The sequence below is a fragment of the Podarcis gaigeae genome (assembly GCF_964106915.1).
Source record: "Podarcis gaigeae genome assembly, chromosome: 3".
NCBI classification, from domain to species: domain Eukaryota; kingdom Metazoa; phylum Chordata; class Lepidosauria; order Squamata; family Lacertidae; genus Podarcis; species Podarcis gaigeae.
Window position 1 is genome coordinate 96,635,337 of NC_139680.1, and position 23,833 is coordinate 96,659,169.

General features: G+C 44.7%; 1 protein-coding gene across 2 annotated transcripts in view; it reads right to left on the bottom strand.

Annotated features, from left to right (window-relative positions):
* Positions 1 to 3,014: 3,014 nt before the first annotated feature.
* The window catches only part of VASH2 (vasohibin 2), a 39,559-nt gene continuing 18,740 nt past the window's right edge, over positions 3,015 to 23,833 (bottom strand). Inside the window, exons 6-9 of one of the 2 annotated variants that reach the window (XM_083733694.1) lie at positions 16,658 to 17,039; positions 15,978 to 16,093; positions 14,671 to 14,709; positions 3,015 to 7,450 (exon numbers count right to left, since the gene is read on the bottom strand). In XM_083733694.1, coding sequence (XP_083589820.1) covers positions 7,378 to 7,450; positions 14,671 to 14,709; positions 15,978 to 16,093; positions 16,658 to 17,039 — 610 coding nt within the window. In that variant the 3' untranslated portion in view covers positions 3,015 to 7,377. The remainder of the gene's footprint in view (positions 7,451 to 14,670; positions 14,710 to 15,977; positions 16,094 to 16,657; positions 17,040 to 23,833) is intronic. The other variant, XM_083733695.1, reaches the window with a different exon arrangement.

Genomic DNA, 23,833 nt, shown 5'->3' on the forward strand with positions numbered 1-23,833 from the left:
ATTTGTTTTCTTCCAAGGTGATGGGCTTCACTATATCTTTACCTCCTTTCATCCTCTGAATAGCCTAGAGGTGTGTGTGATGATGAAGGAGAACCCCTTTCTACTATCTGGGCTTTCAGGGCTGTGCCTGGGATTTGAACTTGAGTTTCTGACATCTAAGTCCAGCATTTGTGGTTGCGGCCATGTTCCTAGAGGGTCTTCACCCCAGTTTGCTTTTATGATATTCCCTAAAGGTCTGACTACCTCTTCTGACTTTGGCAGTGGGTTGGGTGCCTGTTTCTCGAACCTGTGTCCATGGAGCTCATAGTGGCAGTGGTGCAAAATGTATTTTTCTATCATGTAAACCGCAAAGGGTCAAATATCAGGAAATCCTGCTTCACGAATTGTGCAAGATACAGTTAGGCCTTGAGGGCAGTTGTGTGTGTAAAAATGGAAAGGGTGTTTCTGTCCCTGGCACAGAGCCACAGCGATTTGCAAAGCCACACCTATTTAATATTTGCCTTGCAAATAAATCTAGGGCAGCCGCATCACCCATCAACTTAGACCTTGCTTTCTACTTTTGAGTCTTTGATAGCCTAGAGGCAGGGGCAGGGGCGGACCCTGAATGTGAAGTACCTTCCCAGTTTGGCTTGTTGGCCTGGTTCCCTGTAAGCAATTTATTGATCATCACAGGTGAGCGGCTGTTGACAAGTCTGGCCAGTTATGCAACTGTGAGCTGCAAGGAGAAAGATGGCAAGGTTGCACAGGCAGCTTTGCTAATTCAAGGGGAGCACAGTCAAGCCTTGGCAGTTCTGCTGTATTCTCCGATTACTTTGGCCCTCGGAAGCTGTTCTTCAGCACAATATCCCTGCAGGTTTTGCTGACTTTAAGTTTCTTTTTTAAAGGGGGAGAGAGAGCTCAGAGTAGGCAATTAACTGCACACGAAGCAATGAGGAATACACCTGAAATAACCTTTGCATTTGGCAGAAAACCAAACACCAAGACTGCATTTCTCCATAGGTTTGAAACAAACAGATGGAAGCACAGTTCATTAGTTTAATCATCCAAATACAGTAGTAACTTGTTTCTCGAACGAAATCCGTTCCAGAAGTCCGTTAGATTTCTGAAAACATTCGAAAACCAAAGCACAGCTTCCAATTGGCTGCAGGAGCTTCCTGAACTCAAATTTGAAGCTGCTCTGAACGTTCGGCTTCCAAAAAACTTTCACAAACTGGAACACTTCCGGGTTTGTGGCGTTCGGGAGCTGAAACGGACGAGTACCAAGGCGTTTGAGAACCAAGGTATGACTGTATAGTTATAACTACTCTGCAGTGCAGCTTAAAAAACAATCCTCATTCTAATGGCTTAATAGAACACACGCAAGACATAGACAGCAGCCATATAGCGAGTCAGACCATTGGCTTGTCTAGCTCAATATTGTCTACGTGGCTCTCCAGGGTTTCAGGTGGGATAAGAATGTAAGAAGAGTCTACTGGATCAGACCAATGGCCCATCTAGTCTAGCATCCTGTTCTTACCATAGCCAATCAGATGCTTGTGGCAAGCCCTCAAGCAGGACCCAAGCATAAGAGCATGACACAGTGTAATATGTCATGTACTGTAGTGGTGTTCATCTGAGCTTGTTTTTACCTACCGTATATTTTGCCCTATAGGGCACACCGGCCCATAGGGCGCACCTAGTTAGGGGGGGGGGTAAAGAAAAAAAATATCCCCCCCCCCCGAGGTGCGGGGCTGGGTCGGGGGAAGCCCGAGCTTCCCCTGACCCCAGCCCCCAGAACAGGCTGCTATCTGCTCAGTGCGCCCCAGGCTTTGGGGTGCAGGCTGCTATCCGCAAGCCTAGGGAGCCCGGGAAAAGTACGCCCTATAGGGCAAAAAATATGGTAATTTTAAGACCTGCTAAGGAACAGGTGATAGTTATTATTTCCTCATATGTAAAACCACAGAATTCAAAGAGGGTATACTTTCTGTTCCCCATGACTGTGTTGTTTTGTTGTTGTTGTTGTCGTCGTCATCGTCGTTTAGTCATGTCCGACTTTTCGTGACCCCATGGACCAGAGCACGCCAGGCACTCCTGTCTTCCACTGCCTCCCGCAGTTTGGTCAAACCTGCAGTTTAGCCAAAGTATTAGAGCCTCAGCTACAGGATCTGTCCTTCCAGTGAGCACTCAGGACTGATTTCCTTAAGAATGGATAGGTTTGATGTGAAATAAGGATGGAGCTATGTAGAGGCACTGGCTGGCTTTGAGGTTCTTTCCTGCATTGTGATTTTGGCCAGGGCGCCTGCTCTTGTGATTCACTGCCCCCTGCATGAGGCAGGGGAGAGCTGCATTCATTCATGGTTTTTCCCACTTTGCCAGGTCAAATATTATGAAACAGTTATCACAATATAGGTTTCAAACTAGTTTTGGATGATATATCAATATATTTTCCAGCTCTAATTGCTGGACTACAACTCTCATAATGCCTGATGCACCTGGCCTCTCAGGCTGGACCTAAGGGGAGCTGGAGTCCCAGAACATCTGGAGGGCCAGAAGTTCCCCACACCTTACATGCAACAAGAGCTACGCATATGTTTTCAATCCTGCTGCTGGGCTCTGCAAAGCTTGGATAAGACACTGGTCCACTGATCTTGCTAAACTACAACTTCTATCATCCCTGAACATTGGCCTTGCTGGCTGGGGTTGATGGAAGTTGTAATCCAAACCACAGGTAGAGGACTTCCCCTTTCTTTTAAAGAAAGAGCCTTTCTTTAAAAAGCAGTAACCCCGCTGATCACCTGGTTGGAGAGCTGGATTTAGTTCTTCCTGTTGTATTGTTTTAATGTTTTTGTGTTTGCAGCTCTGGGCTCCTTTGGGAGGAAGGGCCGGGTAGAAATTCAATAAATAAAATACTTGGCACAATTACTGCATTAAAAAAATGCAGCTCAGCTGCATCAAGACCATTTGGTGTCTCATCAGATTCTGTCACTGTGGGATAAGTTGTGTTTCTTTAAAAAATAAAAATCACAAGAGGCTATAAAAAAACCCAAGACTTCCAAGATATTTTATTAAAGTTCCATGCTGCACTAAACATACAAATGATGAGAAAAACAAAGAAAAAGAAAAAGAAATCATGCACATTTCTCACCCAGAACAGCATTTGACAAAAAATTATGGCAATGGAGAAACCTAGTCATTGAAATCACAGTTACTAAGTTTTCAAAATCACAGGTTTGTGTTGTGATAGAATAGGATTCATCTGTACGTAAGGAAAATGACGCCTGGATACAAAATAATACATCCACATTAGAAAGGTTTCATTGGGAGGTTTGAACCAGGGTGGGCGGGGGGGGGGGGGGCTAAATCCAGATTCACACCATACAAATAAAGCAGAACCAACACACATTTAAAACAGATAGCTTCCACCCCACAAATCCTGAGAAACTGGTTTATTAAGGGTTTGGGGAACCAAAGCTCAATGAGAATAAAACTACAGTTCCTAGGATTCTTTGGGGAGGGGGGTCCGTGTGTGCTGAACGTACTTTAAATGGATGGTGCAAACCCTGGATGGTGTGTTCATCTCAAGAACTAATGCAAGTAAAGTTCATGATGGAGCATGCCCCAAACACTTCACATATATTAGAGACATACATTATAGTACTTTAGAAAAAACAGAGAGGAAATCCAGACTCAGAATGTGACTTGGTTTCCACAGCACAGTAAGCCAGACTGGCTTAGCAAGCCCAGACAAGCATGGGGGTCCCAAGAGAAGCTTGCACCCAATCTGCTTCCTGGTCTTCCACTGCTGTGCTGAGCTAAACCAGGGTTTGTTGCAGCACATCAAACAGGGACCCGTGGTTAAGCTCACTTTGTCCTCGGCGCAGCATGATCGTAAAAAGGACCAGGGAACAGCAAACTCCTCCAATAGCCCCCACACTCAGGTGGTCTCACTAAGCCATAGCTTGGCTCATTTAATCATGTGAACCAGCTCTTTGTATGGCACACAGCCTCTTTTTTATTTAATTTTTAAATCCAAACACTGCATTTCATTGCTAAAAAATCACTGTAATAAGAAAAGTGTCACATTAATCAGCCCTCAGTGGTACTTAACACTTATTGGGGGGGGGGGTTTCTGCCCTTTAGATTTTCGACAGCAGTCCTCTTCAGGCATTTAGGGTGAAAGGGTGCGGGCTAAAAAATAAGAATTCAGGCAGGAGGATGAGCACCTAAGCTACGCTCCAGCATTCCCCAAGCACAGAGAGTCCACTTCAGAACTTCTGTGCTGAGATGGAAGATCTGAAAGGATCTTCTAAGCATGCTTGGAGAACGTGGGAAGATCTCATGCGGAGCTCGCCCAGGCCAGCATGTTGGAGGCGGGGCATGCATGAGCATGTGGGGGTGCTGGGGGCAGGACACCCCTGCCCACTCTCCACTTTTAGCCTACACACATTAGTGTGAACGCCCAATGAGGCTAAGGCAGCCCTTATCCATGGATGCTCTCCAGATCTTCCTGGGCTACAATTCCCATCGTCCTTGGTCACAGGCCATGCTGGCTGAGGCTGATGGGAGTTGTAGTCCAAGACATCTAGATGAGGAAGACTAGGCTTTTCAGGAATACAGTCCCAAAGCAGGAAGTCCACTGAGCCTCTCCCTTCCACCCGCTGGCTCTCAGCAGGCGCTACACAGCGGTGAGGCCCTACGACACACCTGGCCATTTCCTTGAATGTGAGATTCTTCCATGATTACACAGATCTGGTGCAGACACGTCACTGCTGATCTCTTAACCTTAGTTAAGAGAGCTAGAGGAGAGTAAAAGCTGGCATGCTTCTTTCCACTGCTTCATCCCTTCTTTTGCTCTCCTGCCTTTCCCTTGTCATCATGCTCCTGGTTCCACATTAGGGATGGACTCCATTCTGGATCTCTCCCTTTCTCATTTTCCCAATCTTAAATTCAGTTCTCTACATTCTTGCAATTTGGATTGTTTTTCAGGGGCGTGGAGAAATCCTCATAAAAATTAATTAACATTTTGGCGCAGATTTATGTTTGATTTTGGCTAACGTACCCTTTTTCGCAAGCCATTTCCCCTTAAATAATGTTGATTCGTCAGGATGCAATCAACATTTTTTTAGGGGAAGGCTGGTGGAAATTAAATCCGATAGGAAAGATGAGAAAGGACGAGAGTTTGCCAGAGGGTTTCGTCCTCATAGGCTGCAATCCTGTTACATGTGAACTTGGGATTTACCTCCAAGTCAGCATGCATAGGGTTTGAGGACAATGCAAATTTAAGACGTGTCGGCTCAGAAGAAAGACCCATGAAATTCCATGGGGCTTATTCCAGGGAAGACTGTATTGGACTGAAGCCACAAATCTCTTAACTGTGTTTAAAAGACCAGGAGTGTTATTCTGCATCAGGCCAGTCATCCAGTAGCCTGCTCCTCTCCAAACCACAATAAGCAAAAAAATAATAATAAATTTTTTAATCATTTGTCCAAATGCAAGGTGCATTCTAAAAGACAATTCCTTGGCCAGGGGTCTCTTCCCTCATTCATTTTTCTCTGACTGCACTCCGTACAGATGGCTGTTTTCCCCTAATACTTTGGCCATAACTGCATACAGGATGTCTGATCTTAATATAAGATGCCAAGACATCATCAGCTTGGAAGTATCCATCCTTTTGAAGACTATTATTATTAATCATAATATTATAGGCATACAAACAGAGGAAGAAGAGTACATTCTTGAGGGAAGCCCATAGATTCTGACATTATTTTTAAGAATGTTCAACACACATACCTGATATGACTGTCACTTCAAGGCTCATCTGTACAAAACAGCCATCTATGGTTCTTCGGCGTGATCCAAAGGTCCCTAGGGCTCTGTGGCACAAGCCGGACGTCCTAGTCTTGTCTCCCTTGGGAATGCTCCCCAAGCATAATGGGGAATGCTCATCACATGCGCAGAGGACTCACCATTGCACAGAAGACAGTGGGCCAGCACCTACATGCACAGAGCAAAACGCAAACCTGACAGCTCGCAGATACACACCAGAACCGCTGGGCCATTCCACTTGTGCTTAAAGACCAAGGGTAGCCAGCGTTTGGTGCCCTCCAGGCCTCACTGGACTACAACTCCCATCATCCTTGACCACTGGCTCATCTGGCTGGGGCTTATGGGCACTGTAGTCCAACAATATCGGGAGGGCACAACTACACTGGCTACCCCTGCATAGCCTGACACAAAATATTTTCAAAACATTATTTTTTAAAAAAAAAAAACCAGGTATCAGTCATTTGTTAGACAGCTGAAGTCAGGATGATGCTCTCCAGGTGTGTCTGGACTGCCAGTCCCACCAGGCCCAGCCAAGCATGGCAAATGGTCAATGAACACCTGAAGGTCACCACATTGGCTACCCTTATGGTAGGCAAACAATTGCTTCAACTGTTAGCTGCATCCTTAACAGAATAATTGTAAGACTTCAGAGCTCTTAAGAAAACCCTTGCATATCATGATACTTTCTTTTGTCACACACATGCACATACGGGGAGTAAGGCGGAAGAGGTGGGGTCAGAAAGGGCCCAGTGAATGTTCTGCTACCAGAAAAGCTGGGGACACAGTACAAATCCGTTATAAAATCAAAATACTGTCAGCTTTGCATATCTATTGTCAAGATTCTTGAGGTAATACTGATATTCCGAAGAGAGGAAAAACCCACTCGCATAACTTTTCCGGACTGCTGCTCTTGTTGTTTTTATTGCTGAATGTCACATTTAAACACCAGACCGGAGAGACAAATAGCCTGCTGGCCTCTTCCTCTTCCATTGAGCTCCACTGAAATGGGGAGGGGGTTGCTCAGATCCCGTTAATTCCAATGGAAGTCGTGCAACGAAAGTTCCTGCTGGACTATGGCTTCCTTTGACTCGCAAGCAACCGACCACACCCCAGCCCTTTCCAACGCCGCGGGGGGAATATACTTTCATCGTCGCCGGTTTCTAAAACCCTACAGACACCACACAACGCTCCGAGCTCCAATGCAAAACAGCCACGACGGAAACAATTATTTCAATCCAGACCGGGGGGGGGGCACCAAAGCCACACAACCACATCACCTCTCCCCTTTTCAGCTTGATGGAGAGTAACAACATTATTGTAGACAAAAAAAACAGTTTTCCCCGTTCCCCCTTTTCCTTGATTCCCACTTCACGAATTGAAAAATAAAACATAAAAATAAAAAACCCCACCAATGTCACTACTAGGACTTCTAATTCCTAGGATCTTAAATAAAGTCCTCATGTTCATAATAAATAGTCGCAGCTCCCTCTTTCCACCCCTTTGTCCACAGATCGCAGGGTAAAATTCAGGAAGAAGCACCCTGGAAGCTGTCTCGTTTGGCTTCTGGCTTTGTCAGATGCGGAGCTGGTAGCCGACGTCGTTCAGTGTTGAGAGCTCGCTCACTTTCTTATCCAGCGCAGCGGGCCTAGAATCAAGAAGGGGAGAGGAGATGTTCAAAAGCAAATGATTAGATTCCCCTAGGATGAGACCACTACCACCAGCGTTTCAGAGTTGTACTGTATCTGAAAGTCATATCCACACCAAACATTAAAAAAAACAGCCGTGATTTTTTTTTCAAAGAAGAGGTGACCTCTCAGCTCTACAATTCTCAGCACCCATAACGAACTACAGTTCCCAGGATTCTCCATGACTCCTAAAGTGGTACATGAGTGCTCTAAATGTATGGCGGTGGTGTTTTCAGGTGGTTAGTAATGCACCACCATTCCTAAACACCAAGTGTCACCAAGTCGTTTATTAACGTGAGAGTGCTCCTGTGGTCATCCAGTCTATACCACCAGCAGGAGGTTATCGTGTCCATCTAAATCTGGGGTAGCCAATGTGGTGGCTCTCCAGCTGATTTTGTTGTTGTTGGACTACAACTCCCATCATCCCTGACCAATCCTAACAGGATGCTCTGCTTCACTACACATCTGTGACATTTCCTCCAAACAGCATCTCCCAGTGGGAGTGGATTATAATGGCAGCTTTGGGTATTCATAAGAACACAAGAGTCTTCTGTATCAACCCAATGGCTCATCTTGTGTATGTTTAGCTTGGATAAGAGGAGATATGATAGCCATCTTCAAATGGCTATTATTTTTAAGCAGAGGTTGGGTGGCCATCTGTCATGGATGCTGTAGCTGAGTTTCCTGCATTGCAGGAGGTTGGTCTAAATGACTCTTGGGTCCCTTCCAACTCTACAATTATATGATCCAGTCCAGCATCTGTTCTTGCAGTGGCCTAACAAGATGCCTATGGGGAAACTGCAAGCAGGATCTGAGCACAAAGCCCTAGACCAAATAGCACCCCATACGAAGTTTTAAATGCCTTATTTCTATTGCACTTGCACAATGTTTATGCCTGAGTTGCATATGTGATTTATCCTCGTATGAGATTATAAATAGGTATATAGAGTCATAACAATCACTCACATGCACACAACTTGTCAGATAGGCACTGATGTTGTAAATCAGGAGAGGGGAAGATGTGGCCTTACAGATGTTGCTGGTTTATGATTCCATTCATCTCTGACCATTGGCCATGCTGGCTGAGGCCAATGGAAGCAGAGTCCAACAAAGGGCCAAGGTTCTCCCACCCTGTTTGTAAATTTTTCCATCAGGAAGAACACAGGGTCATCATTCCTAGACATGCAATAGCTTCCAGTCAAATTGCAGCAAAGAAGTTTGGGGGGGGACACACATATTTTCCACCTTACATAACAAACCCAATCTAAGCAGAAGCTCACTTTGCTGTCGCACTCCCAAAGCATGCATTTCCAAAACTTCACTTGGAATCAAATGTGAAGATAATTGATTCTGCTAAGTGACATTCTCCAAGCAGCTGCAGCTGGAGGCTGCTGTTACTTCCAGTTCTCAAGATTAATAACAGAAGAACGTTGCCTGGTTTTATAACCATGAAGTCGAGGAGTTAAATCAGAACACACAGACTGAAAACGGAATGGAACCCAATGACTCCCAGTTCATGAGAGGTCTCTATATCCCCACCTTCGGCCGTTCCTGTTGCTAGTCGACAGGTACACAGGTACCAGGCCTCAAGCAATCAAAGTTGCGATACTAAATTGTCTCACTCCATGTTGGACAAAATGGCAGCAACCTTTTATTTCCACAGCCAGAATACCAGCTGATGGGAATTGCAAGTGGGCAGAGTGCTGCTGCGCTCATGTCCTTGCATGGGCAACTGCTTGGCCACTGTGAAACAGGATGTTGGACTAGATGGGCCTGATCCAGCAAGCTCCTCTTGTGCTTGGTATATAAGCACCATCAAGCATTAAGAGCTTGCAAACCCAACTTTCAGAATGTACAGGTGTCTCCTCTCCCACTTATGTGCTATCAACTTGCGCATGACCACATACACTTGTGGCACCAGGAAATAAATAAATAGATCAATTCAAACCAGGAAATGGTGGGAGAGAGATGGAGAGTCTTCATGGCTCACAAGGAGACTCTCCCCAGAGCCCAAAGAGGGCAGAGGACACCCCAAGGAGACTGGAGGCACAGCAGGGCTCTGTTTAGTCTGCTCAGCCTCCCTGTCTAACAGCTGACATGCACGGAAACCTAACAGCTGCAGGCGCTTTTTCATGCATCCTCCTGCTCTTTAGTGCTAAACAGGAGCAAACATCAATCCAGATAAAACCCAAATGGCTGTTTGTTCTGACTGAGCGCTAAAGAGCAGTTTTCCACAGGGGAAAGCAGCGGGACAGGATGAAGTGTAGAGGAGCCCGGAGTTTAGAATCAGAGGTGTTAAAGACCAGCATGTAACTGCAGTCTCAGAGAGAATGAGGTGTGGGTCTTTACAACTTGGAATTCAATATCAGCATTGGTAAAGACCAGGAAGCTGCTGCAGAACAAAGATACTCTGAGTAAATTATAAAGTATTGGCTGGAATTGCAAGATGTGCTGGTCCAGGAACCTAAGATCTAGTCATTAATTGGGCAACCCCAAGTCCTTCCTTGTATGGGGAGGCAGGGAAGAGGCTGTGGGCTCACAAGGTGGTCTTGACAACAACTACCAGATAAGGCCAGAAGGTGTAGCTGGCTTCCTGCAGGGCTGTCTGGCAGCCAGGGGCAAGGAAGGGGTATAAAAGGCTTCCTGATCCCCCTTTGCTAAAGGGGAGTTCACAAAAGTATCTGATAAGAGGCTTAACGAGTTTTGTACAGTACTTGGGTTTTCAAAAAATGGTAAAGTGAATGTTGGCCCCGAAAGAGGCTTACGTAATCTAATTGTTGACAAAAGGCATTGACTAATCACAGCTCTCCATTAAGATGGTGAAGCTTCCCCATGGGGAATGCCAAGTCTTTTATTCAGCCCTTGCCAATGAAATTATGCAGCCCAGGGGAAGGCGGGGGAAGTGCTGACTGAGGGCCTGTTTCCTACCTTGTCACTTGAGCAAATTTAATTAGCATGCCCAAGGTAAAAAATAAAATAAATCACAAATAAGGAAGCAAAGCAACCTTGGTAGACATTCATTATTTTAGCTGCGTCATTGAGGGGAACCAGGAGTTGAAACAGCATCCTCCTAATTAATTTTGCTAGAGTAATCCCATTACATTTAAAGGATTTTCCTTCTGGGTTAAGGGGCCTGAAGGAGGCAGCTTGAAAATGATTACCATCTGATTAGGAATTTGAAGCCACTCTGCTATACCAGTTACAGTGGTACCACGGGTTAAGTACTTAATTCATTGCGGAGGTCCGTACTTAACCTGAAACTGTTCTTAACCTGAAGCACCACTTTAGCTAATGGGGCCTCCCGTTGCTGCCGCGCCGCCGGAGCACGATTTCTGTTCTCATCCTGAAGCAAAGTTCTTAACCTGAAGCACTACTTCTGGGTTAGCGGAGTCTGTAACTTGAAGTGTATGTAACCTGAAGAGTATGTAACCCGAGGTACCACTGTATCCGAAAATTAAAAACTAGTATAGCCCCATTATGGGATTTAGCTTATAACATAAGAACATAAGAAGAGCCTGCTGCAATGGCCCATGTATCTAGCCCTACATCCTATTCTCACAGTGGTCAACTAGATGCCCACAGGAAACGGTCAGGTAGGACCCAAGCACAAGAACATTCTCCCTTCCTGCTGCTTCCAGCAACAGGTATTCAGACGCATTGCTGCCTCCAAGAGCACTAGATCCCTGCTCCAAGGAGCTTACACATTTCAAAGGGGAAGGAGAACAGAAAGAGAGAGGATGTGTAAGAGAGGCATGAGATGAAAGTGAGCAAAACCAAACGTAGTTGGGTCTACTTTCAATTCCTTTTGGTTGGGGTGTAGACGGAAAATTACAGGCTGTGTTCATAAGTTTATCATTCGAGTGGCAAGTCCAGTGTACTCAGTACCTTTTGAACACTTGTACAGCTTTCATGCTCAAATTAAAATAGAGGAGAACTATTTTTTCCTAGCTTTCATAGAAGCCGGATTTGCACAGAGCCAATTGGTGGACCTTTGTGTAAATCACAACACTACTGAACTGCTGCCTTCAGAGTTCCCTTTTGCGTGTCCCAGAGGAATTTTGCTGGCCGCCATCAGAAACAGAATTCTGGGTGAAATGAACCTTTTGACAATCCCAGCAAAGCAATCCTCATGATCAAGGGTGGGGAACCGTCCAGATGTTGGACTCCAGTTCCCACCACCCCTCACCACTGGCCCAACTGGCTAGTGTGACAGATGGGAGCTGAAGTCCCCAACGTTTTACAAAGCCACAGGTTCCCCATCCTCACTCATGATCCTCAAGCTCATCCTACTCCAAAACTGTCTTAAAACTTTAAATATGCCATAGGATCCTGTCACGTTTATTTCTAAGAACTAGAACAGTCTTCACCCTCTAGCCCAGTGTTTCCCAGACTTGGGTCTCCAGCTTTTCGGGGACTACAATTCCCATCATCCCTAACCACTGGTCCTGCTAGCTAGGGATGATGGGATTTGTAGTTCAAAAAAACACCTGGAGACCCAAGTTCGGGAAACACTGCTTTAGCTGTTTTGGATTACAACTACCATCGGCCCCAAACAGTATGCCCAATGGTCAGCAATGATGGGAACTGTAGTCCAGGAACATTTAGAGAGCTGCTGTTGGGAGTTGCACCCCGGGTTCACAAAGGCTGAACTAAGTCACACACTATTCAACTTTCAACTTGAACTTAGCCTAATCTTTTATTCCCCTTCCTTCCCTCCCCCTCCCCTTTTTATGAAGATTACCCGCTCTGGGATCCCACAGCTAATTCTCCCCTGGTCTCCACACTGGCCCAAATAGGACTAATTTAGCCAGCTAGCCCTGGTGATCATCTAATGTTTATTGGATGGATTTCCCCCCTAAACTGATTTTTGAATCCTGAATTTATTGTTATTCATGTTTTATACTGTATTTTATGCTGTTTTTTGTTGCATCACAAAGTGTTTTAAATTTGTTGTTAGCCAGCCTGAGCCCAGTTTTTGAACCAGGAAGGGCGAGGTATAAATAAAAAATTATTATTATTACTACTACTACTACTATTATTATTACTATTATTATTATTCTGGAGTTCTGACCCTGCTGCTGACCAGCAAGACTTAAGCAGCCCCTCAGCCTACCTGTGGGCCATAAGTGCTACAACCCATGAGTGTGCCAAGGGATGGATTTCAATTTCCCTTGCTCCTGTCCTGGGAGAAATTTAAAAGCAGGAAAGGAGCTAGCAACAGTGCACCTGGCGTTTGGCTCAGCAGTTGGCGCTCCAGAGAGGCCTGCTGAGCTGACACATCTTAGTCAAACGCACACCTCCCCCTTGAACACTTGTGCCACCCTAGCAACTGTGGAAACAGCCACAGAAACAGGGAGATTAAAATACTCCCCTAAAGTAGGCACAATGAGGCAGGAAGAAGGAGCTAGAGATTTGCAACCTCTGACAACTATAATTATCCAGACACTAAATGAGGCCAGGCACTCCTACCGAGAGGCCCCCAAGAATGCTGGTGGTTCAACGATAGTATGAATTCGCAGGGAAAATAGAAGCGTGTGGTTAATTTAACAGCTGCAAGGAACATTGGGGTATATTTAGAGAGACAGTCTAGTGACACTTTTTGCTGCTAAGAAACTGTGAAGAGACCCCTCCGTAGACTTATTTAAAATGCAACTATCATACACATTATGGACCTAAAGGACACATTCAGATGTCATTCTAAACCATTGTTTAGACACAAGACACAGAAGGGCCAGAACAAACCTCAGTGAGTCCCAGGCTTATACAGTTTCCTTTTCCCTTTTGCCTCTTCTTCCAACATGGCTTTTTGACTTGTGTTCACTTTGCTACAGCTTTGAAACAAACCAACTTGCAAGGAAAACCTCACCAATTTAGGAGAGGGGCAGAGGAGAGTGGGCAAGGCCGAGGCTTACTGTAGTTCAATCGCATCACAATAAGGCAGCCTTCTGCAACCTGGCGCCCTTCAGGTGTCCCCTGAAATATGACCAGCCCCAGCATTGCTAACATTTCAGTGTAGGTTGAAATATGTCTGTTTCTCCAGGTATTTGGGGATGTTACTCCACTGCTGCTTTGGGTGTGCTGGAAATTCTACTTGCCATTTAATTTATCTAAGAACCAATTCTAAGTGTAGATTGCTGTTTGGTTTAAGGGATGTTGTAGCCTGCCCTGGGATCAGCTGGTTAAAAATATCTTTAATACATAGTGGGTAAATAAGTTTCGCTCTTGCAAAGCCCCTGTACCCTGACATTGTCCTTGTATTTTAAACTTAAGAGACACATTTTAACTTACACACAGCCTTTTTTAAATGTCTGGATCACCAAAGCACCACAAAGTGCTTCAGGGCTGCCCGCTTCAACTTGTGCAGCCTTGAACAGAACCCACTTTAACCACACCCCAAATCCCTCAAAGGCACCCTGCCTCCGTTCAAGAGTCATTTCAATCCAGTGCCTTAGACCTGAAACATATGGTGTAAAATGTAAGAGGGAGCCTTTAAACACGTACAGAATGTCTTCTTCTCACCTCTGCAAAGGCCCTATCAAATCCCAAGGATCTGGGTAGGGTTTGAAGGGGACCTGGGCAAAGTGTCATCTGAGGCCCCTGAAGTAAACTAGGCTTTACTTCACCCAGGTCAAAGACCCAGTTTGGCACACGCACACTGCCTGCATTCGCACACACACATACAGGTTGGGAGCCTCAGTGGTGCCCCTCTGGAGGCTTCACCCGGGTCAAATAAAACTGGCTAGCCCTCCCCTCCCCCTCCCGCCGCGTAGCTATGGCATTGCTCTAAGGGCCCCCTCCTTTAACAGCAGGTATACCTGGCTGTGGTGGCAATGCTCTAACCTGTACTAGCCAGCTGGGTCTAGTCACCCTTTCAGTTTACTAGAACAATGCTAGGTCAGGTGCATTGTGGGAAATTGGAACATGGCTATATCTGGCAGCCTGGTGCTGCCTGAAACGCCGGGCCTGAAAAATAATTCAAGGGGCAGCTAGCCAAGGACATCAGGTGCTAACTCCAGTTCTCCAGAGAAAGCAGCGATAGCGGTTTTTAAGTCAGAGGGTACAACTTCAAGACAAGCTGCCTGGCATTTTCCGTCTTAGAAATTAAGGCTATATCTGATTTCCTCTTTCTTCCTAATATCTGAACGTTCTCACTATGAAAACCTGTGATGTCACGTGATACCTGAAGACTCCAGTCCGTTGGATAGGATTCAGTTTCTGCCTAAAAAGATCAAGAAAGCAGAATCTGCTGTGGGATGCATATTTTTGCTTTAAATCCACTATATGTGCTACATTCAGCGTAGTCCCAGGCATGTATACTTAGAAGTAAGGCCCATTCTTTTTAGTAGGCCTTACTCCCAAGTGATTATGCACAGGGCTGAAATTTCAATCTTCATCTCTTCTCTTCTCCTCTCTCTCTACAACAATTAAATTAGGTTAGGTCTGAAGTGTAACCAAACTCAAGCAGTTTCAACTTCAGGCACCATTTTAAGAAAAGCATTAAGTTGCAACCAAGTTTGGTGTTCAGTCAAGTTTGGTTTTCTGCTGTGGAACGTTGCGGTGTGGGGAGCTTTTTGTTGTTGCTATTATTGAACAACTCAGAACAGCAACAAAATGGTGGTGTGGAATGCATCCATTCGTTGTTTCAACCGTCCAGAAAACTCCATTCCATTCGCCCTCTCACACATCCCCAATTTCCCACCTGCAACAAACGCTTCACATTCTGTGACCACTGAGCATGTCAAGTCCTCACTGGGCTGTTTTGGGAAAGGCACTTGCCTCCTAGGTTTTTCATATATATGACTCCAGCAAAACGTGGAGTGCACCCAAGCAGGCTGATGCCTCCTAATTTGTCAGCAACCATGCTTTAGCTACATAGTCAGCAGCCAGGCTATGAGGCCACCACCTTGCTGAAGCTAAACATAGCCAGGCCTGGTCAGAACCTGCCTTGGGTTCAATGATGGAAGCAAGGTGGGGCAGAAATGAGGGACAATAAATACCTCAGCATCTGAGCTCACTGCTAGTATATGACTGGGACTCAGAAACTCTTCCTGATCTACAGCTAATTCCCTAGAGATCCATCAGCAGAACCAAGTCTAACTTCTGCCCACCTCATCCCTAAAATGTAGTCTTCCCTGCCCCTCTGGATTTGCCTGTTGTAGAGGATAGGTTAGGTCTGAAAGTATAGGATAAAGCAAACTTGCTGAAGTTCAGCCATTCAGTGCCAGGATGGGAAACCACCCGAATTTTTCAACATAAATTCCATTATGGAAGGAAGGCAAGCAATGCATTTTAAATCTTAAATAATAGGCAAGCCGTCTTCCAGCAAAGATTTTTCTACCACTACTTCTGTTTGAGGACACCTGAGAAGTTTCCAAGGAGGCTCAGGGTTTCTTAGGTCAGAATATAGCCTTAAAAGCATTGGAGGTGATATTCACCACAAATATCTGACCCAGTCAGCAGTGCAAAACTCAACATGACTATACTCACGATTTGTCTCTTCGGCAGGCCCGCCTCTGAGGGCTGGTTTGTCTTCTTCGGGGGGAGAGGGACTTCCCCCGTGTTCTGTGCTTGACTGGAGATTGGGCACTTGCGGGCTTCAAAATCTGAAAGAGGGAAATGGGTGGGTTAAGAAAAGTTTTCCCTTGCAAGTAGTTCATTGTTGGATAGGAGAGAAAGTGCACCTTTCATTTATGAAACTGCATTGTGGTTTAACACAGCTGAAGGTTTTCTTTTACATTCTGTTATAGATTACTCTGACAAAGGCAAAGGGGTATTTTTGGGTTCTTCTGAATGTATCTGCTGCTGGCTTGTGATTCAGCTTGTCTCCGCAGCCTTCTATGGACTCTGCTTATTTGTTTTAGTTCTGCTCTTTTTGGTGGATCACCTTAATATAAAGACTTAAAGGAGGGCTATCGTCCAGCACTTATACACCATAAAATATGGTGTATTTTTGGGGTCTATTGAAGACTTTCCTGTTTCAAGTAGCCTTCTAAGTGCAGACTGTTGTTCCAGTCAGTATCTGTATTAGATATGAAATTGGTTTTATATACTTCATTGTTGTCAGTGTTTTTAAAAATTGTTTTATATGTAATTGCCTCTCTCTTGCTCCCTCCCTCGCGCGCACGCACACACACCATCTCCAGGCATTGCACAAAATGGGCACATACCTTCATTCTCATATCTCTGGCATATTTCTCCAGCTCCTTCCTTATCTCTGACCTCACCATCTTTGACACATTGAGCACCAACTGCCTCCATTCGATGGGCTGAAAGCTGTGTGGTTCATGGGGGACATACAACCCAATTTTCACTTTTTTCACAGAGTGTAAATACTTTTTGTAGGACTCTTCAAATTCAAAGATGAGGTCACTCAGAGTTCGGAAAATCAAAGGCTTGTCCATCAGCTCCGATCTTCTGCTCATGCCCAGAGATCCATATCGACCATTGAAATAAATTCCAAGCACCACATGATGAAAATTGTTCCCTGAGAAGTGGGATTTAAAACTGATTGGGAATCGTTCCACTGAAGGCTGCCCATTGGTTAAGTATCTGGCAAGGCTACCGTTAAGGCAACAAAGACCCTCTGTTGACAGAAATGTTTTCCATGCTGCATATGATACACATATAACATTTGCCTACACTGTACTGTGTTCAGACATCATGATCAGCTATGGTTTGTTGCAGTAGGAACAAACCTAGGTGAGCCTTGAGCTCATACACTCTCGCTCCTACTGTGACCAAGAGATCAGAAGCCATTTCAGCTAACCACAGTTTAGCATTACATCCAAACGATGGTTCACCTCTTAACTGTGTTTTGTTGAAACAAACCATCTTCATAATCCACGGCTTGTAGCTGGCTTGTGTCAGAAGACATTACAAACTGTAGTTAGAATAAAACCAGAAGTGAAAGCTTTCAAACTCCTCTGTGTTGCTGTGATGGTGGAGAGGAGAAGAAAGGAAAGGAGAGGATAATACCAGTGCTTTCCTGGTGTATAATACCAGTGCTTTCCTAGGCTTGTTCCTGTCACGATAAGCCATGTTTTATTGTGATATCTGAATGCAACCATTGGTCATTCTAGCCCTATATTATCTATTCCAATTAGCAAGGCCTCTCCCACCAAGACACAAGGGTTTTCCAAGCACTACTATCGAAGATGCTTTTAAGTGGGTATGTCAGAGATTGAACCTGTGATCTTCTACAATCCATGAAATGTGTGTGTAATGGAGCCAATTACCTTCTACAGGGCAACCAATTTAGGCAGCTTCGCAGCAAATCTTAACCACCATTAAAGAGATGCTATCAATCAATTTATACTATATGAGGAGTCAGTACTTGGGTTTTATACCTCAGTTGCCAAAACGCTTGAGTCAGCCCCAGCCTTCTGCTGAAAGGACTCAAGATCACAGTATACGTAAAGTGAAAATAAGGAAGGAAGTTTATAAAGATGGTGTTTGTTCTATAAAGTACAAAATGTTCAGAGGGGTCTCAAGAGCAACAATCACTCCATCAGTTCTGAGAGATGTATATTCTCCAACCTAATTGGAAACACTTCGGAGCAGTTGGTTAATGGAGTGTGGAAAGCAGTTTCAAGAAAGGGATTGTCCCTCACAGGTAGTTCTTTCACCTCTGCTTAAACAGGTTTTATAAAAGTATGAAACAGTATAAATGAAACCTGCAAGAACAGTTTAACAGAAGCTGTGGGACAAAAGATTATTTTTAAAAATTATTATTTTCTATGTATTTCCTTCCCTAAAGGTCCCGTGGTGCATTGCAACCATTTAAAGTAAAATATCACAACAGTCTAAAACAAGACACAGACACAAGCATAGTGTGGGTCCTTTATGTGTATAGTGTGGTTCCATTGTCCTTGCCAAACCACTTTTAATCCTCAGCTGCACATGACATACGTTTAAAGCACATTCCACCACCACCCAAAGAATCCTGGGAAATGTAGTTTGTCAAGGATGCTGGGACCTGTGAGGGATGAAGTACAGTTCCCAGGATTCTGTGGGGCATGTGTGCTTTAAATGCATGGTCTGTATGCAACCTCTGTAAACTACTATCTGCCTTTAACTTCAAAGGGGTTTGCAAAGGAACTGTTCCCTTTTGAATGTGGGTTCTATGAGTGCTAAATTCTGATCTGAAGCTCTATTCATCTTTTTAGAACTCAAAGTTATCAAGATGACTAGGCTGCAGTCTTAAATAGATTTTGTAGAGGGCAAGTCCCAGGGAACCCAGAGCCTTTTAACATCCATGTATATTTGCTCAGGAAGGATTGTACTGTTAAAACACTCTGCACAACCTCTTTTCACCCACACAATATTTCCCCAAGTAATTATCCCAGCTGAGGGTCTGGATAATTATGACACTTAGGATACAACCTGAGGAGACGAAAAAGTGAACTCAGGAGCTAAAGCATTTCCATCACTTCCAACATTGCAAAACGCCTTTGCAAAATGAAAAACAACAACAATAGGCTTTGTCTACGGTAACTGAAATGGCATGGAACTCAGCTGAGAGAAACCTGCCCTCCATTGCATTCTCACATAAACATGAACTCCCGAGGTGCCAGGAAAGTGCTTAAAAATGGAAGGACTTTTCAGCAGTCTTTTTTATCCAGATCAACATGTGTCATGTGCACACTAATCTTTATGCGCCACTGCTAGCACGATATCATTTTAGGATACGTCAGTACCCATTTATAGGAATCCGCAATATTTGCAGTGATGGTTTTCCAACATCGCTCCTACTGATCCTTTAAGCAAAGGCTACATTGAATGCAGGATATGCCATAGCAAACACTCCCTTCCTCCTTCTGTCACTTAAGGTTATTGATAGACCTACCAGGCTTGATCCAACATTGAATCAGAAGCAAAAACATGCCCGCTTCCAAGCAGGAGTTTGTTGTGGAATTGATACAGCTCATGCTTGGAGGCTGCTCACATCATCCACATAACATCATCAACATCAAAACGCTAACCTGTCCTTTTTCCTCAGAGGTTCCCCATTGCACAAAGTCCACTAAGTAAAAAGAAGCCATTATGCAATCCTAGTCACCGCTGATGCGGAAGCTCTTTAGCAAAAAAATTTGGGTGAGCACCACATGTGTGTGTTGATGTTTTAGTAGGTTCTATTGTCACACCTCTCAGTTCAGAATAACTGTTCTCTCAGGATCTCCACACATGTGGTGGATTACCTCAGGTGTCATAAGAAAGCGGCAGAGATAGTGCAGGATAGTACGCACCCCAGAAATGATCTCTTTCAGCTTCTGCCTTCTGGAAGAAGGTACAGGGTTATAAAGACTAGGACTAGCCACCTGAGAAACAGTTTTTATCCAAATGAGATTTTGGTTTTAAACACAGTGTAAGGTAGTCTGTGGGAGTATATTGTATTTAATTATTGGGTATCAGATTTTTTAGGGGGTTAACCAGGCTGGGATAGCTGGGATAGCGGGCTTGTTGGTTTTTGAATGTCTGATGTAGATTTTTTCAATTTTGTTGTTCTGTAGGGGGCAATGACAATTATCGTATCGTATCCACCAAGATGGGTGTACATATATACACACATACACAGACATTTGGAGGTGTTGCACAAAACCTCTATATCAGAATTCCAGAATTTCATTGCTATTGTGTATGTTTTGGATTGGGGGTGGGAGAGAAGCATGACTGTGCTCCTAATAGCTATGGGGTCCTATACAGTATTCCTAGTTTGAAGGAGGTATAGTGCCAGTCCCCACCAAAGCAAGCAGCAGATCAAGATAGTGAAATTATATCACTCTCTGGACCAAAATATTCATTTATTAAAAAAAAAAAAAACACCAAATGGATATGGGGGGAGGGGAGGCCAAGCCTCCATTTTGTCTGCTGTGAAACATTATAACTAATGGCTGGTAACACCTGCTCTTGTGCTCTTGCACACTTCTGGGGTACAGAAACAGCTGCACACATGCCTAGAACAAAAAAAGGGGGGTAGCAGAGGGCAAGGGAGGAGTGATTATGGGAAAAGATAAAGCTACACAGCACAGGAACATGCCACCATGCTCTGCTCACTTGGTGTGGAACGCAAATGACTGAACAGCAACACATACCCAAACAGAATATGCTTGGTGTTGTTTCAGGTCAATCTTTTATGTTGGGGGGGGGGGGATTAGAGGCTTTGAATCCTGCAGATCCATGAGCAATCTGACACCTTTAAACACACACACACACACACTATTAGGAGGACACAACAGATGGGACATTATGCTGCGAGCAGTACTTTTTTTCTTTAAAAATGTTGAGGGGTACTCTCATTTCCCTACTCATTTTGAGATACTGCCCCTCAATGAGGCCAAACTTAGATTCACAAAATGTTTAGGGGTTTGCATACCCCTGCATTCCCCCCCCCCAAAAAAAGCAATGGCTGGGAGAGTTCCAGCAATATTAGTTTTGTCCCATGCAAAGACCTCCCTCTCCACTTGTGGAGTGTGGAACTCAAGCGGCCTCCTAAGGCCTCTCATACAGCTCTCAGCTAGTTTTAGAATCTTAAAATCAAAATGCCTTCTTGCTAATTAGAACTTTAAGTGCTTTGGGGTAACCAGAAGACAAGTAAACGCAGACTTCATCTCAGATAAATTATAAAGCCAGTTACATTTCTTCTTCAAGATCTGCCCTTTCTTTTGCTAGCATCTGTCAAGTCTTTCAGGCACTGATCTGATCCGTCACAATTGTTCCTTGCATCTCAGAAGAATTTAACTCCATTTGCCTCCAAGCAGATCTTTGTTGAGTCTGAACAGCTGCCCCCTGTTGCCACCTGCCCTTGTGTCAGAGCCATAAAGCCTTCAGGTCCCCAAATCCTTGCTATTTAATCCCATTAAATTCTAACTAGGAGGAGGAGAATCACCTTTGACTTTGCACTCTTGTGTACCACAGAAACAATAGCCAGAGAAGGGGACCTTCAAGCGTAGGACGCTTTGGTACCTAGTGCAAGTCAATGGCTGAGGTCAACCTCTTCTTTTGAAATGAAAAGACTCATGGTGAATACAGTACAACCAGACACAGACCAAGCCTACTCCTGAGCCTACTCTGAAACAGAAACGGCAGGAAAGAAAGCTTGCTTCCCCACTGGTGTTGTGTCTGCACGATGTATACAAACAGAAGTAAAGTTAACCCTCCACCCATATGGGGCTTATCTCAGAAACGTACAGAATTTTCAGCTGGTCATAAGTGCAATTCTGTGGCTTTTGCTGGACAGAAGGCCAACCACATCTATTCTCATTCACTGTTCATGATTGACAGGTTGCTCCTGATACAAACCACTCAGGGAAGGCGCCAAGGGGTCAGCATAGTTAGGCATCTGCTGAGGACCCATACCCCCAGATGGGCCCCACGGACAAGAGCCCCTTGCACTTGCTGTAGTAAGGGAGTAGATTCAATGAAGAACAGGATGGAGTCCCATTCGACCGTCTTGCCCAAGAATTTGCGGCTGACACCGAAAGCACTGATAGTAACCTTATAAATTTGGACATGTTTTGAGACTGATGCTGTGCGCATCGGGTGATGATTTTATCTGCGTGAGCATTCATGAACACTAACTTCAAGATAGGGACATTGTTCCGTGCTTCCTTCAACCAAGACGCAAGATCAGGAAGGACCGAAGAGCAGAGTACTGCTCGTAACTGCTCTACAAATACAGAATTCATTGCCTAGGCCACACACACCCTGTGTTTTCTGGAAAATAGTGAAGTCTCACCTACACTGCCAGCCTTTTTATCGGCTTACTTTTGGCTCAGTAAATATATTTGCCTGAAATGACTGCATTGGTTGATACTGATTGAACTTCTGGTTGCTTCTTTTCAAAAGTTTGATTTTCAATTAAACTTTAATTTTAGTGACATTTTATCTTGCTTTAGAATGAAAATTGTCTTGCATGTTTGTTTAAAAGGGAAGGATGCATTATATATATGCGTGTGGATTCCCATTCCCCCTGCAGCTCCCAACACTGCCTTCCACATGTTTCCAGGATTTGGGAAGCCCCCAAGAACTGAACCGAGAAGCATTCCCAATCTGGTGCTCTCCAGGTTTTTGGAACTGCAACTCCCATCATCCCTGACCACAGGCCATGTGGGTAGCAGGTGCTGATGGGAGTTACAGTCCAAAACATCTGAAGGGCACCTGGTTGGGAAAAGCTGGTGTGGGCAGTAGCACTGGGGGCTACAGGGAGAAGGGGAGATATCAGCAAAAGCCACCTCTCCTCTGCTGGTGAGACCCCTCCATTGGATCAAAAGCCTTTTTTCTACAGAAGTCAAAGGCTGGATCCGGATCCAAGTTAGTATAAAGAAATCCAAAGATACCAGCTATTGCATGGCTGTTGTTAGATCAGGGCCAGTGCACAACATGGGGAAGACATGGCGGAAGCAATATGCCTCTGGGTACCCGTTGCTAGGATTCAGAAGTGGGGAGAGTGCTATTGGGTTCAGTTTCCACTTGTGTGTTTCCGAAAGGAAACACACAGTGAGGGCAGGGTGTTGGACTAGAGCTCTTCTTATGTTCTTAAACAAAATTGAGCATGTTTCTTATCTCAGGAGGGCTGTAATTCAGGGAAGATTTTTGCAGGCCAAACAAATAGATGAGGAGAGGAAGCTGTCTGGATTCCTTTGAAAATCTCCAGCCAGGCAACCCATATAATCTCCCCTGCTCTGTTTACTGAGAGTCCCATATAATCTCTCCTGCTCTGTTTACTGAGAGTCTGATATCCTGAGGAGGTGGGGAGGGAGTTTCTGATAAGGACTCATCAGCTGTGCCTTCAACCAATCTTGCAGTGAATTGAGTGCTTCAACTCACCGCCTCACAAAACTTCAAGAGTCTTCTAAGCAGAAAGAGAGTGCTCCAAAACCTAATTTGACACACAAAGAGATTACAGAAGTGATCTTTTTTTATAAGAAGAAGAAGAAGAAGAAGAAGAAGAAGAAAAATCACTTGTAAAAGCTGACAGTGCAAGCTGTCAAGAGACCTGATTAAAATGACAACTCAGTAATCTGCTTGGCGCTGGGAAGCTCCCGTGTTTTTTTAAGGACTGCTGCTTTGGCGTGATCCTGCCCCGAACGCAAGCAGCAGCGAGGCCTGTCAGCGTAATGAGGTTATTACTGCCTGTATCTTATTTCCACAGAAGGAGAGGGACTCAGGAAGCTCAGTCATGATCTTGACATTCAGAAAGGAGGGGAGTGCTACTTTCTTGCTGACTAAGGGCCCCTCCAGACTGATGCGTTTTGGTGGATATATCCTGCAAGAAGTTATGGGCGCAATAATAGTGTATTGACCTTGACAAGGAGCTAATAGCACTGCCAGCCGACTGGGGAGGG